Source organism: Nicotiana tabacum, chromosome 7, assembly GCF_000715075.1.
Source record: "Nicotiana tabacum cultivar K326 chromosome 7, ASM71507v2, whole genome shotgun sequence".
Taxonomy (NCBI): Eukaryota; Viridiplantae; Streptophyta; class Magnoliopsida; order Solanales; family Solanaceae; genus Nicotiana; species Nicotiana tabacum.
In genome coordinates, this window is record NC_134086.1 from 79,547,591 (window position 1) to 79,564,938 (window position 17,348).

A 17,348-nucleotide genomic window follows, 5' to 3' on the forward strand; every position below is an offset into this window, starting at 1 on the left:
TTTGTTGAAAACTTGTAGGAATTTTGGTAAGAAATTTTCGGAGCAAAGATAAAGGGGCAAGCTGCTATCCTGAGGTTCAACTTCCTGAGAGCAATCATTTTCTCTAAGTAGCATTCCTAGTTCCTCACTTCATGCTGAATCTTGCCGAATAATTAAAAGAATCGCAATGTTAGAGATTAATTACCAAGTTCCTTTTCTTTTGGTTCAGAATCAATATACCAACTTCCTTGTACTTAACTCAGGAGTGGATTACTGATTTAGATGTTTGGGATATGTTGATTTCATGGATTTCAGATGCTATGATTTGAGATAGTTTAAAATTGAATTTGGTTGCACGAATAATTAAAAGATCTACTAAATGACTTGAAGTATACTGTTTCGATCCAGGGACATAAATTGAAACTAAGAATTGGACAAAGTTTTTACAAGTCTTGGAAAGACTTAACTTAGCTCATAGGTGGCCACTTAGAATCATGACTACTTAGTCATTTTCTAGGTGTGTGGTATTTTTTAAAATACTTCATTTATACTTTATATATTATACTACCGTGGTCATATGGTACCTTATATGGTACTAGTCCATAAATATCGGGTATTATCGCTCGACCCGTATTTTATCCCAATATGCCAATTTGGATGAAAATTTATTTTCTTTGACTTGCTTCCCCTCTCACCTTCGCGAATTTATTCATAACTTGTTTGAAATAGCATAATGCCTATAATTTCAAAATGATCCCATTCCCGAACTTACGTCAATTAACTTTTGACAAAACTTTAACATATGAAAATGCGGGATATAATATCATTCCCCCCTTTGGAACATTTGTCCTCGAATGTTGACTGATGCACTTATCATTCTCATAACCCATAGCTCTTACGAATACTTTAGTGCTTGTCACGACCCGAATTTTTCATCCTTGGGAGTCGTGGTGGCGCCTACTCGCAGAAGCTAGGCAAGCCGAATATTGCAAATTCATCTCACTTTTTATTTAAACATATTAAACAATGTAAAATACTAAGTTATTAAACAACGGAATAAGATTAAACAATCGGAAATGCGGAAGCCGAAGCTTAATATTCCAACCAAACACTGCTACATAATTTGAAGTACAATACTACCCAGAATTTGATGTCACAAGTCACGGACTGTCTAAGAATACCGCAAACAAGGTCTGAATGAAATACATAATTCTGTCTCTGAATAAGTAAAACTGAAAGAGAAAAGATACGCCAAGACCCGCGGACATCTGCAGGACTACCTCGGGTCGCCTGAGTGGACTGAAGACAACGCCCTCACTGCGGTCCAAACACTCTGATATCAGTATCTGCACACAGTGCACAGTGTAGTATCAACACAACCGACCCCATGTGCTGGTAAATGCCTAGCTTAACCTCGGCGAAGTAGTGACGAGGCTAGGACCAGACTACCAAATAAACCTATGCAGTTAAATTATATACAGCGGAAATAAAAGCAGATAAACTACAGTTAAAGTTGGGCGGGGAAACATGGTGCGAGGAGTAACAGATAACAGTATATAAATGTAAGGAATGCCATAAATAACTTACCAACAAACGATAAGGAAATAAGAATCAAGTACACAAGTAATACCGTTGCAGGCGTGCAACCCCATCCCATTTCATATGATACCGTTGCAGGCGTGGAACCCGCTCCTATTTCATATAATACCATTGCAGGTGTGCAACTCACTCCCATTTCATATATTACTATTGCAGGAGTGCAACCCGCTCCCATTTCATATATCACCGTAGCAGGCATGCAACCCGCTCCCAATTCATATATTACCGTTGCAGGCGTGCAACCCACTCCCATTTCATATATCATCGTTGCAGGTGTGCAACCCGCTCCCATTTCATATATTACCGTTGCAGGCTTGCAACCCACTCCCATTTTATATATTACCGTTGCAGGCTTGCAACCCGCTCCCATTTTATTTATCAACACCAATCACAAAAGAATCCCAGCAAGGGAACAATAATGTAACAACAACATCCCGGCAAGGGAAAAATAATATGATAATAACATCCCTGCAAGGGAATAATAATATCACAACAACATCCTGGCAAGGAAACAATAATATAATCCTCATATGAAGCACGAATAAACCATAACTGAGTCATAAAAATTACATTACAAGACTCATGGGCATGCTTGACACTGACGTATAGATACTCGTCCCCATGTCTATACGTCGTACTCCACAATTAACACATAGCAAATAAGACACAACTCCTAATCCCTCAAGCTAAGGTTAGACCAAACACTTACCTCGAACTTCCACGGCCAAATCAAGCCTCAAACATTGCTTTTCCTTTAGAATTCGCCTCCAAACAACTTGTATCTAGTCCAAATTGATTTAACAACATCAATAAATACTAAAGAATTCATACACAATGCTTAATTATAGGTTTTCTATCATTTTCCCCAAAAAGTCAAAAATTGACTATGGGCCCGCTTGGTCAAAACTCGAGGTTCGGACCAAAACCCGATCACCCATTTACCCACGAGCCCGAATATGTAATTAGTTTTGAAATCCGACCCCAAAATGAGGTCTAAATTCCAATTATTCAAAAAGCCCTAACTCTACCCAAATTCCCAATATTCTACCATTAAAACCCTGGGATTTTAGATAAAGTTTGGTGAAAAACATTAGAGAGTAAAAAGAAATCAGTTAATGAACACTTATGAATTGGGAAGAAAATATCTTGAGAAAATCGCCCTACGCCTTCTATCTTTATGAAATTTTGAAAGAGAAAACGCTGAAGTTTTGTTTTAAAGGACTCCACTGCCCGACTCTCGCACCTGCGGTCCTTGGGTCGCACCTGCGAAATCGCACGTGCAGAAAATAGACCGCTTCTGCGGAAATGACTAGGCCCGCTGGGGCCGCATCTGCGAGGGGAGACCCGCTACTACAGAAACACTTGTGCTGGAGCTTGTCTGCATCGGCGTGAGGCTGGACCGCACCTGCGACCTGCTATTCGCATCGGCGAGCTCGCACCTGGGTGCTTGACTCGCAGGTGCGGTGCTTGACTCGTAGGTGCGGTGCTTGACTCGCAGGTGCGGTTTCACCAGAACTGATACAACAGTAGTGATTTCCTACGCCGAAACACCCCAGAACCTACTCGAAACTCACCCGAGCCCTCGGGGCTCCAAACCAAACATGAATACTAACTCAAAAACATCATATGAGCTTACTCGTGAGATCAAATCACCAAAATAACATCAACAACTATGAATTTAGCATCAAAATCATGAAATCACTTAAGAACTTCAAATTTTCCAATTTTTCTCAAATACGGTCCAATTCACGTCATTTCAAGTGCGTTTCTTACCAAATTTTACAGACTCAACTTAAATCACATATAAGACTTGTACCGGACTCCGAAACCAGAATACGAGCCCGATACCATAAAATTTTAAGCACATTTCATTTCCAAGAACTCATAAATATTCCAGAAAATAATTTTCTTTAAAAAATTCATTTCTCGGGCTTGGGACCTCGGAATTCAATTTCGGGCATACTCCCAAGTCCCATTTTAAAGTTGACCGAAGTCCGTTCACCCAAAATGTTGACCGAAGTCAACTTAAATTCATTTTAAAGTTAAAATTCATCATTTTTCACAGATTTTCACATAATGGCTTTCTGGCTACGTGCCCGGACTGTGCACACAAATCGAGGTGATGCTTAAAGAGGTTTTCAATGTCCTGGAACGCAAAATTCATTTCTAAAACAAGTGATGACATGTCATCACATTCTCCACCTCTAAAATAATCGTTCGTCCTCGAACGAACATAAGAAGGAAGTACCTGAGTTAGGGAAAAGATAGGAATAATGGCTCCGCATATCGGACTCGGACTCCCGGGTCGATGCCTTAGCAGGCTGACCTCTCCACTGAACACGAACAGAAGGGAAACTCTTCGATCACAACTGACGAACCTGCCGGTCTAGAATAGCTACCGGCTCCTCCTCATAGGACAAGTCCTTGTCCAACTGGACAGTGCTGAAATCTAACACGTGGGATGGATCGTCGTGATACTTCCGAAGCATGGACACATGAAACACTAGATGCATGGCTGATAAGCTTGGCGGCAACGCAAGTCTATAAGTCACCTCCCCCACTCGATCAAGAATCTCAAACGGGCCAATGAACCTAGGGCTAAGCTTGCCCTTCTTCCCAAATCTCATCACGCCCTTCATAGGCAACATGCGAAGCAATACTCGCTCACCGACCATGAATGCCAAGTCACGAACCTTACGATCGGCATAACTCTTTTACCTAGACTGAGCTGTATGAAGCCTATCCTGAATGATCCTGACCTTGTCCAAGACATCCTGCACCAGATCCGTACCCAACAACCGAGCCTCCCCTGGCTTGAACCATCCAACTGGCGACTGACACCGCCTACCATACAAAGCCTCATAAAGAGCCATCTGAATACTCGACTGGTAGCTGTTGTTGTAGACAAATTCTACTAAAGGCAAAAACTGATCCCACGAGCCTCCAAAGTCAATGACACAAGCTCGGAGCATATCCTCCAAAATTTGAATAGTTCGCTCGGACTGTCCGTCCGTCTGAGCATGAAATACTGTACTCAACTCAACCCGTATGCCCAACTCTCGCTGAACTGCTCTCCAGAAATGTGAGGTAAACTGCGTACTTCGATCCGAAATGATAGACATGGGCACACCATGAAGTCGAACAATCTCCTGGATATAGATCTCAGCTAACCTCTCGGAAGAATAGGAGACCGCCACAGGAATGAAATGTGCTGACTTGGTCAGCCTATCAAAAATAACCCACACTGCTTCGAACTTCCTCTAAGTCCTTGGGAGTCCAACAATGAAGTCCATAGTGATACGCTCCCACTTCCACTTAGGAATCTCAATCTTCTGGAACAAACCGTCGGGCCTCTGATGCTCATACTTAACCTGTTGATAGTTCAAACACCGAGTCACATGTGCAACAATGTCCTTCTTTATTCTCCACCACCAATAATGCTGCCGCAAATCCTGATACATCTTAGCGGCGTCCGGATGAATAGATTACCGGAAACTATGTGCCTCCTCTAAAATCAACTCTCAGAGTCCATCCACATTAGGCACACAAACTTGACCCTGCAATCTCAGAACCCCATCATCTCCCAAGGTAACCTGCTTGGCACCTCCGTGCTCCACCGTGTCCCTAAGGACACACAAATGAGGATCATCATACTGCCGATCTTGGATACGCTCCAAAAAAGAAGAACGAGCGACTGTGCAAGCTAACACACGGCTAGGCTCAGAAACATCCAACCTCACGAACTGATTGGTCAAAGCCTGAACATCCAAATCAAGCAGCCTCTCACCGACCAGAATATAAGCAAGACTTCCCATATTGACTGACTTCTTACTCAAGGCATCAGCCACTACATTGGCCTTTCCCGGATGATATAAGATGGTGATATCATAGTCTTTCAACAGCTCCAACCACCTTCTCTGCCTCAAATTTAGGTCCTTCTGATTGAACAAGTACTGAAGACTCTTGTGATCCGTGAACACCTTACATGCCACGCCATACAAATAATGCCTCCAAATCTTCAACGCGTGAACAATGGATGCTAACTCCAAATCATGAACCAGATAGTTCTTCTCATGAATCTTCAACTGCCGTGAAGCATAAGCAATGACCTTGCCATCCTGCATCAATACCGCACCAAGTCCAATACGAGATGCATCGCAATAAATTGTATATGGCCCTGAACCTATGGGCAAAACCAACACTGATGCCGTAGTCAAAGCTTTCTTGAGCTTCTAAAAGCTCGCCTCATACTCGTCCGACAACCTGAACTGGGCAGCCTTCTGGGTCAACCTGGTCATCGGGGCTGCAATAGATGAAAACCCCTCCACAAACCGAAGATAGTAGCCTGCCAAACCCAAAAAAACTCCGGATCTCTGTAGCTGATGCGGGTCTAGTCCAGTTCTTGACTGCCTCTATCTTCTTCGGATCAACTTGAATACCCTCTACTGATACAACATGACCCAAGAATGCAACTGAACTCAACTATAACTCACACTTCGAAATGCATACAACTGACTATCCCTCAAAGTCTGAAAAACCATTCTAAGATGCTGCTCGTGCTCCTCCCGACTACGGGAATAGATCAAAATATCATCAATGAAGACTATCACGAACGAATCCAAGGCCTGAAAACTCGGTTCATCAAATCCATAAAAGTTGTTGGGGCATTTTTCAACCCAAACGATATCACCAAGAACTCGTAATGCCCGTACCGAGTGCGGAAAGCTGTCTTAGGGATGTCGGATGCCCTAATCCTCAACTGATGGTAGCTAAATCTCAAGTCAATCTTCGAAAATACCTTGGCACCCTGAAGCTGATCAAACAAATCATCAATCCTTGGAAATGGATAATTATTCTTGATTGTAACCTTGTTCAACTACTAGTAATCTATACACATTCGCATCGACCATCCTTCTTCTTAACGAACAACACCGGTGCACCCCAAGGCGAAACACTAGGTCTAATGAAACCTTTTTCAAGCAAGTTTTGCAACTGCTCCTTTAACTCTTTCAACTCAGGCGGGGCCACACGATACGATGGAATGGAAATGGGCTGAGTGTCCGGAGCCAAATCAATACAGAAGTCAATATCCCTATCGGGTGACATACCCGGCAGGTCTGAAGGAAATACCTCAGGGAACTCACGAACAACAGGCACAGAATCAATATAAGGAACCTTGGCACTAGAATCACGAATATATGCCAAATAGGCCAAACACCCCTTCTCGACCATACGCCAAGCCTTCACTTAAGAGATAACACTACGGGTAGAATGACCAAGAGTCCCTCTCCACTCTAAATGAGGTAAACCCGGCAGGGCTAAGGTCAGTGTCTTGGCATGACAGTCCAAGATAGCATGGTAAGATGATAACCAGTCCATCCCCAATATAACATCAAAATCAACCATGTCTAGAAGTAGCAAATCTACACGAGTCTCAAGACCCCCAATCACAACTATACATGAATGATGGACTCGATCTACCACAATAGAATCACCCACCGGTGTAGACACATATATAAGGGCACTTAAGGAATCACTAGGCATGACCAGATACGGTGCAAAATAAGATGACATATAGGAGTATGTAAACCCTGGATCAAATAGGATTGAAGCATCTCTACTACAAACCAGAACACTACCTGTGATAACTGCATCAGATGCCTCAGCCTCAGGCCTGGCTGGAAGAGCATAACATTGGGGCTGGGCCCTACCACCCTGAACTACATCTCTAGGACGGCCTGTTGCTGGCTGGCCTCCACCTCTAGCTGCTTGACCTCCACCTCTAATACCTCTACCTCCACCTCTAGCACCTCTACCCCTACCCCTAGCTGGCAAAGCGGGCGGTGGAACACCCGGTGTCTGTACCATAGCACGGGAACCCTGCTGTTGAGAACTGCTCAGTGCTCGAGGGCAATATCTAGCAATGTGCCTCGTGTCGCCACAAGTAAAAAAAGCCCTCGACTCTTGGGGTTGACGACCCTAAAATCTCTGAAGTGGTGGTGCACTGATAGGAGCTGGTGGTGCACTGTAGGGCTGCTAATTAGAATACTGCATATAAGAACCACGGCCACTTGAAGCGCCGTGAGAGACCTGAAGTGCAGACTAAAAGGGCCTAGGAGGATGGCCTCTACCATACGAATCCCTACCTCCAGATGAGGCACCACTGAATCTGCCTGAATGTCGAGGCCTCTTGTCAGACCCCTAACCACCTCCCTACGACAGAACCATCTCAACTCTCCTGGTCACATTGGCCGCCTCTTGGAAAGAAATTGCACTCCCTCTCTCCTGAGACATCTGAAGTCGAATCGGCTGAATAAGTCCCTCAATGAACCTCCTCACCCTCTCTCTCTCAGTGGGAAGTACGATAAGAGCATGACGGGCCAAGTCGATGAATCTGGTCTCATACTAAGTAACGATGACGGGCCCTCCAATAGGCCTCTCTCTGAGTGATGGGGAGAAACTTCTCCAGGAATAGCTGAATAAACTGCTCCCAAGTCAAAGCTGGCAATCCGGCTGGTCTAGCCAAACAATAATCTCTCCATCAAGTCTTGGCGGATCTAGACAAGCGGAAAGTAGCAAAGTTGACCATATTGGTCTCCACTATCCCCATGTTCCAGAGAACCTCATGACAACTGTCTAGATAATCCTGCGGATTCTCAGAAGATGCACCACTGAAAGTAGTAGTGAAGAGCTTGGTGAAGCTGTCCAATCTCCACAAAGCATCGACAGGCATAGCTGCTCCATCACCGGTCTGAGTTACCACACCCGGCTGAACTGCTCCAACTGGCTAAGCGGCTGGAGTCTGAAACTGGGGAGCCATCTGCTCTGGAGTGCGAGTAGCAGGAGTCTGGGCTCCTCCTCCAGCCTGAGAGACGGTCGGTGCTATAGGAAGCAAGCCTGCCTGGGCGACACTCTCCATAAGGCCCACTAGATGGACCATAACATCCTGAAGTACTGGGGTAGAAATAAACCCCTCTGGGACCTGATCTGGGCCCACCAAAACTGCCTGGGCCAGAACCTCATCATCAAAGTCAACCTGAGGCTCCGCCACTGTTCTGCTGCTCTAAGCTGAGCTCTGCCCCTACCTCAGCCTCTAGCACGGCCTCGGCCTCTGCCCCTTGTGGGAGCTGCTACTGGGGGCTCGGGCTGCAGATCAGTGGATGAGGAAGCGCGTGTTCTTGCCATCTATGAAAGAACAAAGTAGAAATTCAATTAGCATTGAGAAATCAAACCGGGCGACAGGAAAGAATAAATGTGAAGTTTTTCCTAACTTTGTAGCCTCTAGGGATAAATACAGATGTCTCCGTACCGATCCCTCAGACTCTACTAAGCTTGTCCGTGAATTGTGAGACCTATGTAACCTAGAGCTCTAATACCAACTTGTCATGACCCGAATTTTCCAACCTCGGGAGTCATGATGGCGCCTACTCGCAGAAGCTAGGCAAGCCGAATATTGCAAATTCATCTCCCTTTTTATTTAAACATATTAAACAATGTAAAATACTAAGTGATTAAACCACATAATAAGATTAAACAATCGGAAATGCGGAAGTTGAAACTTAATATTCCAACCAAACACTGCTACATAATTTGAAGTACAATACTACCCAGAATTTGGTGTCACAAGTCACGGACTGTCTAAGAATACTACAAACAAGGTCTAAATGAAATACATAAGTCTGTCTCTAAAGAAGTAAAATAGAAAGAGAAAAGATAGGAGGAGACGCCGAGGCCCGCGGACGTCTGTAGGACTACCTCGGGTTGCCTGAGCGAACTGAACACAGCACTCTCACTGTGGTCCAAACCCTCCGGTATCAGTATCTGCACACGGTGCAGACTGTAGTATTAGCACAACCGACCCCATATGCTGGTAAGTACCTAGCCTAACCTCGGCGAAATAATGACGAGTCTAGGACCAGACTACCTAATAAACATGTGCAGTTAAATAATATACAGCGGAAATAAAAGCAGATAAATTACAGTTAAATTTGGGAAGGGAAACATGATGCGGGGAGTAACAGATAACACTAGAGAAATGTAAGGAATGCCATAAATAAATTACCAGCAAAAGATAAGGAAATAAGAATCAAGTACACATGTAATACCGTCGTAGGCGTGCAACCCGATCCCATTTCATATGATACTGTTGCAGGCGTGCAACCCGCTCCCAATTCATATAGTACTGTTGCTGGCGTGGAACCCGCGCCCATTTCATATATCATCGTTGCAGGCGTGCAACCTGCTCCAATTTCATATATTACCGTCGCAGGCGTGCAACCTGCTCCTATTTCATATATCACCTTTGTAGGCGTGCAACCCGCTCCCATTTCATATATTACCGTTGTAGGGGTGCAACCCACTCCCATTTCATTTATCAACACCAATCACAAAAGAATCTCGGCAAGAGAACAATAATATAACATCCCGGCAAGGAAACAATAATGTAACAACAGCATCCCGGCAAGGGAACAATATTATAACAACAACATCCCAACAAGGGAACAATAATATGACAACAACATCCCGACAAAGGAACAATAATATCACAACAATATCCCGGCAAGGGAACAATAATATAATCCTCATATGAAGCACGAATAAACCACAAAGGAGTCAAAAAAATTAAAATTCAAAACTCACGGGCATGCTTGACACCGACGTATAGATACTCGTCACCATGCTTATACGTCGTACTCCACAATTAACACATAGCAAATAAGACACAACTCCTAATCCCTCAAGCTAAGGTTAGACCAAACACTTACCTCAAACTTCTACGGCAACTCAAGCCTCAAACACCGCTTTTCCTTTAGAATTCGCCTCCAAACAACTCGTATCTAGTATAAATTGAGTTAATAACATCAATAAATGCTAAAAAATTCATACCCAATGCTTAATTATAGGTTTTCTATCATTTTTCCCAAAAAGTCAAAAATTGACTCCGGGTCTGCTTGGTCAAAACTCGAGGTTCGGACCAAAACCAGATCATTCATTCTCCCATGAGCCTGAATATGTAATTAATTTAGAAATCCGACCCCAAAATAAGGTCTAAATTCCAATTATTCAAAAACCCCTAACTCTACCCAAATCCCCAATTTTCTACCATTAACCATATGATTTTAGATAAAAGTTGGTGAAAAATATTAGAGAGTTGAAAGAAATCAGTTAATGAACACTTGCTTATGAATTAGGAAGAAAATCTCTTGAGAAAATCACCCTAGGCCTTCTATCTTTATGAAATTTTGAAAGAGAAAACACGGAAGTTTTGTTTTAAAGGACTCCACTGCCCGACTCTCGCACCTGCGGTCCTTGGGTCGCACCTGCGAAATCGCACGTGCGGAAAATAGACCGCTTCTGCAGAAATGACTAGGCCCGCTAGGGCCGCATCTGCGAGGGGAGACTCGCTCCTGCGAAAACGCTTCTGCGGGAGCTTGTCCACATCTGCGAGAGGCTAGACCGCACCTGCGACCCACTATTCGCACCTGCGAGCTCGCACCTACGGTTCTTGACTCGCAGGTGCGGTTACACCAGAACTGATGCAATAGCAATGATTTTCTATGCCTAAACAACCCGGAACCTACCCGAAACTCACCCGAGCCCTCAGGGCTCCAAAAAAAACATGCATACTAACTAAAAAATATCATATGGACATACTCTTGAGATTAAATTTCCAAAATAGCATCAACAACTATGAATTTAGCATCGAAATCATGAAATCACTTAAGAACTTCAAATTTTTTAATTTTTCTCAAATACGGTCCGATTAACGTCATTTCAAGTCCGTTTCTTACCAAATTTTACAGACTCAACTTAAATCACATATAAGACTTCTAGCGGACTCCGAAACCAGAATACGGGCCCGATACCATCAAATTTTAAGCACATTTCATTTCCAAGAACTTATAAATATTCCAAAAAATAATTTTCTTTAAAAAGTTCATTTCTTGAGCTTGGGACCTCGAAATTCGATTCCGGGCATACGCCCAAGTCCCATATTTTCCTACGGACCCTCCGGGACCGTCAAATTACGAGTCCGGGTCCGTTCACCCAAAATGTTGACCGAAGTCAACTTAAATTCATTTTAACATCAAAATTCATCATTTTTCATAGATTTTCACATAATGGCTTTCCGGCTATGCGTTCGGACTGCGTACGCAAATTGAGGTAATGCTGAAAGGGGTTTTTAAGGCCTTGAAATGCAGAATTCATTTCTAAAACAAGTGATGACCCTCTTGGGTCATCACAGTGCTCTTCTTGCCATCGTCTTTCACCATAAAGATGGATAGGAATTCTTACCTTAAGGCTTCTTATCAGTAATCTTACACCTTTTATTACACTCATGATCTGTCAAATACCTCACATTTACTTATCGTAGGCATCATACAAAAATCCAATTCCTCTGACTCGGCTTTTCCACGACAATCTCTCTTTCCAACCTTCTTTCCGGATATAGGTGTCGTCTTATTACGAATAGGATTTAGGAATTTGAATTCCTATGACTGAGTTCTACCACACGATCTAGAGTAAGAAGAAAGAGTGACAATCTTAAATGCCCTGTAGTCTCCTGCTTATAAGTGTAGTGCACGACACACCCATAAACAAGAATTTACTAGACACGGCTTGGAGACTCCCTAGGACAGAACTGCTCTGATACCACTTTTGTCACAACCCAACCCGATGGGCCGTGACGGGTATCTGGTACCTTACTCAATCGAGTACCAACGTAATGTATCTTTCTTATTACATCATTATATACACGTGACATACATGCCTAATAGGCCAACATGATCATTTATAAATTCAAAACATAGGCCGACAAGGCCGTACAATCTTTCACGTATACGACATATGTCTACAAGCCTTTAAGATTACATAAATGTCATAAAGGTCAAGACGGAGTCCCGCCACACCAAACAATACACGTCTAAATCATACTAACCAAACACGCAACTCCAAAGCAAATGGAGCACACCAATATCTTCCGTTGAGTTGATAGCCTACTTGGAGGGCTCTCGACCTATCTGTCTGGACCTACGAGCACGAAACGCAACGTCCCCAGACAAAAGGGACGTCAGTACGAAATAATGTATCAGGTATGTAAAGCAATATACTGAAAGATAAAACTGAGCTAATAATATAATAAGTGCAAGTAATTGGAAGTCAAAGATAATCTGAAGATATGCTTATCTGCTGATACTGACTCAACTCTCTCAATATAGTAGGTAAAATAGATGTTCGGCCCTATAAGGCTCGATATATATATATATATAACTGCTTTGTCATAGCAGGCTCGCTCATAGGCGCTCGGCCATGTTAGGCTCTGCATCTCGATAAACTGGGCTCACTCATAACCGCTCGGCCACAGTAGGCTCGGTATATATATAACTGCTCTGCCGTAGTAGTCTCGCTCATAGGCGCTCGGCCATACTAGGCTCTATATCTCGACCAATAGGGCTCGCTCATAAGCGCGCGACCACAGTAGGCTTGGTATATAAATTACTATCTGATCAGAGGTTGCCTAATAGGGGCCTGCCCATCGATTATAGCTCGATGGTAATGAAAATAATGTAATACTTTATATATAAACTCTCTGCTCTCTTGACTGGAAGAAGAAAATACTCAATTGAATATGAGTCCCTATAAGGAGAATACTGTGACTTACAAAACTAGAAAAATATACGTAAATTCTAGGATATGAATTTTTCTTTATGCCTCGCTATCAAATACAAAAAAATCTTTTACTTATGTTGATGCTTTATCTTAAAATTTCCTTATTTCTGTTATGTTTGTCTTTAAGGAATATATCTACTTTGTAAAGGTTTTAAATGCAATCTGCTTCCTAAAAGTTAAAGAAACTCATTTTCTTTTATATACAAATTTATACAAATACCTTATAGAAAAATCACGTTCACTCAAAAATGTATATAATATAATTTTTCAACTATTATTAAATAATTAAATCATTTGATTTGAAACAAATTGTACAGTTTATGTTATGAATAAGCATAACAAATATTGCCAAAGTTTTCCTCATAAATATTTATTATTCCTAGAAGAACACTGGTTGAATAGGATAAGCTCAAAAATCTAATTCATGCGCGATTTATTTATATGGGATTATGCCAAAATAAAAAAAGGGCTTAGACTTAACATATTCGTGTAGGAAAAATCCTTATGATGTTCTTGGAAAAGGTTGCACCGTACTCCTTTAGAACCGCAAAATTTTACGTTGCTAAGTTTCTATTAATTCTTATTGGAATCGATTGGTTGCAAGAAGTTTTTTTTTTGAAAACTTGTAGGAATTTTGGTAAGAAATTTTCGGAGCAAAAAAAAAAGGGCAAGCTGCTATCCTGAGGTTCAACTTCCTGAGAGCGATCATTTTCTCCAAGTAGCATTCCTAGTTCCTTACTTCATGCTGAATCTTGCCGAATAATTAAAAGAATCACAATGTTAGAGATTAATTACCAAGTTCCTTTTCTTTTGGTTCAAAATCAATATACCAACTTCCTTGTACTTAACTCAGGAGTGGATTACTAATTTAGATGTTTGGGATATGTTGATTTCATGGATTTCAGATGCTATGATTTGAGATGGTTTGAAATTAAATTTGGTTGTACGAATAATTAAAAGATCTCCTAAATGACTTGAAGTATACCGTTTCCATCCAAGGACATAAATTGAAACTAAGAATTGGATAAAGTTTTTACAAGTCTTGGAAAGACTTAACTTAGCTCATAGGTGGCCACCTAGAATCATGACTACTTAGTCATTTTTTAGGTGTGTGGCTTCTTGCCACGTGTGGGGAGTTAATTTATTAATTAGTTATCCACTTTTTAGTTAACCAGGTAATATTCTGTTACCCGGTAATTAATGAATTACCCGCATAATTTAAAAATTATCACAAATTACTTAAAATTCTATTTATTTTTAAAATACTTCATATATACTTTATATATTATACTACCGTGGTCATACGGTACCTTAGGTGGTACTAGTTCATGATTATCGGGTCATATGGTACCTTATATGGTACTAATCCGTAAATATCGGGTATTATCGCTCGGCCCGTATTTTATCCCAATATGCCAATTTGGATGAAAATTCATTTTCTTTGACTTGCTTCCCCTCTCACCTTCGCGAATTTACTCATAACTTGTTTGAAAAAGCATAATGCCTATAATTTCAAAATGATCCCATTCCCGAACTTACGTCGATTAACTTTCGACTAAACTTTAACATATGAAAATGCGGGATATAACAATCTTTATCTAGTTTCATATTTTTCGTAACTTAATAGTAATGCTTTTCTTAAAGTATATTCCAAGAAAAATCTGCAAGCATCTTTTTCCAATATTAGAACACATGTTTCTTCCTCATCGTGGCAAAGAGTGGTATGCAAATATGAGTGTTCGTGATCAAAGAAGGTTCAAGGTAAGATGGAGACTTTTTGTGTTGGAGCATTTTATCAGCCGAGGTTTCATCATCAAATTTACGTTGGTTGATGTTTCACCACTGCATTCTATCTTCAATGTGGACGTGAAGGGAGACGGATATCCTATTTGTACTAATCCGTTTTTTACTTGGTACTAGGATGTGTTTGTCTTGATTTATCCTTTTATTATCTTTTATTTTCATGTATGTTGCTTTAGTTATGGTTGTTGTGCTTTTTTCTCTTGAAGTATTATATTACAAAATTTCAATCTTCATATTGGTCTTCTTTGTTATCTTCAATACGTTGAATATTGGAACTATCATATCGTCATCCCAATTCAAAAGGTCATGTTAGATAATAAGATGTAACAAGGCTGTGGAACGTAATTTTATTTGATACATCTTGCAACATAAACAAGTACAGACATTTATTACAAAAAATATTACGAAAACAAAACACTAGGTGTATCCTTGATAGTTGGGTACATTTACGAACTTGCACCAGGAGCTGGATTACCACCGCCACCCAAACCAGCTGAAGGACATTTACGACGGTCGTGTCCTGTTTGCGAGCATATGCCACATTTACGCGTATAAACGGTATCACCAACATCCATTTGGTTCCGTATACGCATTCTCTTTTACACTTGCATCTTGCGCAAATAGTCCTTGTATACATCATTTTAAATGGTTCCAGCGGCCAATAATGCTCAGCACCCAATAGCTGCAACTGCCCGCTATATGTGTTTACATATGCAGCGACACTGTATTGCCTATCAACATAGTTGGTTGCCCCTAAACCAACTTGTTGAAAGCACTTCATGGCATGTGCGCACGACATGTGGTAGATGATCCATTTCCCACATGAACAGAACCTGCTGGCTTCATTCACGGTGTGTAGATTATTCCCCCAGTGTCCGCAGATAGCGGTGCGAACTTCAAAAATACCCCGGTCATGATCATACTGTAAATATGAATGCCAATATGCTCGCCTCTTGTATTTCTCAAATTTTCTCATCGGTATTGGCATAAATTGAACACCCTTGTCCATTAATTCCGATGCAGCTCTATGCCTTTCAACAAATCTCTCCGCCATCTGTTTGAATGTCATCCGGACTATGGAAGTAGCAAGCAATCCACGTGCAAACTTTAATAAGCCGTTGAATGACTCTGACACATTTGTAGTCAGGGCTCCCCATTGTCTGTCACCATCAGCATGCAATGTCCACTTGTGAAGCTCATGTCCCATCAGCTAATTATAGGCTCTTTCGTCTAACTACCGGATTGCTTCCATGCGCCTCCTGAATTTGCACTGTTGGTGCTCAGTTGCAGCCATCCACATTAAATCATGCAATTCCTTGGTGGGATATTTCTTTTGGAAATTGGCCTTCAGGTGCCTCACACAGTAACGGTGGTATGCATAGGGTTCCTGCCATTCAAGCAAATGTCGTACAGAACTTAAAATACCACCATGCCAATCAGATATTAGACAAATACCTGAACCATATTTGACAACGTGCTACTTCAAGTAGTTCAAAAATAGCGTCCACGTCTCTTCGCTTTCATTGGCACAAATGGCAAAAGCTAGTGAAAATATTTGTCCACTGGCATCTACTGCAATGACGATCAACAGCTTAATATCATACTTTCCATAGATATGAGTACCGTCTATGGAAATTACCGGACGGCAATGCACAAAACCATCAATTGCTGGTTTAAATGCCCCGAACACGTATTTGAATATATATTCCTATATTCCCAGACTCCGCTCATGCCTCCATTCAACAACAATCCCTGGGTTAAAGTGTTTCAATGCGGCCATGTACCTGGGTAGAGATGAAAATGACTTATCCCAGTCACCATAAATTGTCACACCTCCTTTTTTACCACCCGGGGTGAGTTTTTTCAATTAAAGTGACATAAATCAATATGGGATTATTTAATTTAATCAGAGTCTCCACTCGGAATAATTTATTTGGTGTCCCAAGTCATCGGTTTATTTTAAAATCCCAAATCGAGGAAATTTCGACTTTATTTTATAGGTTTGCGAACCAAAAATTCTAAATAAGGAATTTTGTTAACCCAGAAGAATGTGTTACACATTCCCAGGTTCCGTGGTTCTAGCATGATCGCTTAAACTATTAATATTGGCCTATTATCTAATTTACTGCACGTTTTAAACCTATAGTCGTACACTTGCTTGTTTGGTACACATTGCAAATCGTGCCACGGGAACCGTACCCACAATTTACAACATGTTTAAATTATTAACATTATTAGTTGTTATGGCCGGGTCACATAAATGTACCCCTGGATTTTAGTAATTAAGCGTCACGACT

The 17,348-nt window shown here is 41.5% G+C and overlaps 1 protein-coding gene across 6 annotated transcripts in view; it reads right to left on the minus strand.

Annotated features, from left to right (window-relative positions):
- Positions 1–1,077: 1,077 nt before the first annotated feature.
- Positions 1,078–17,348, minus strand: part of LOC142182716 (uncharacterized) — a 40,635-nt gene continuing 24,364 nt past the window's right edge. For 2 of the 6 annotated variants that reach the window (XM_075257330.1, XM_075257332.1), the window contains one exon: positions 14,593–16,835. In XM_075257330.1, the coding sequence (XP_075113431.1) occupies positions 15,356–16,258 (903 nt within the window). In that variant the 5' untranslated portion in view covers positions 16,259–16,835 and the 3' untranslated portion in view covers positions 14,593–15,355. Of the gene's footprint in view, positions 1,326–12,355; positions 12,610–14,592; positions 16,836–17,348 lie in introns of those variants that run through there. The other 4 variants (XM_075257333.1, XM_075257331.1, XR_012711699.1 and 1 more) reach the window with 3 other exon arrangements.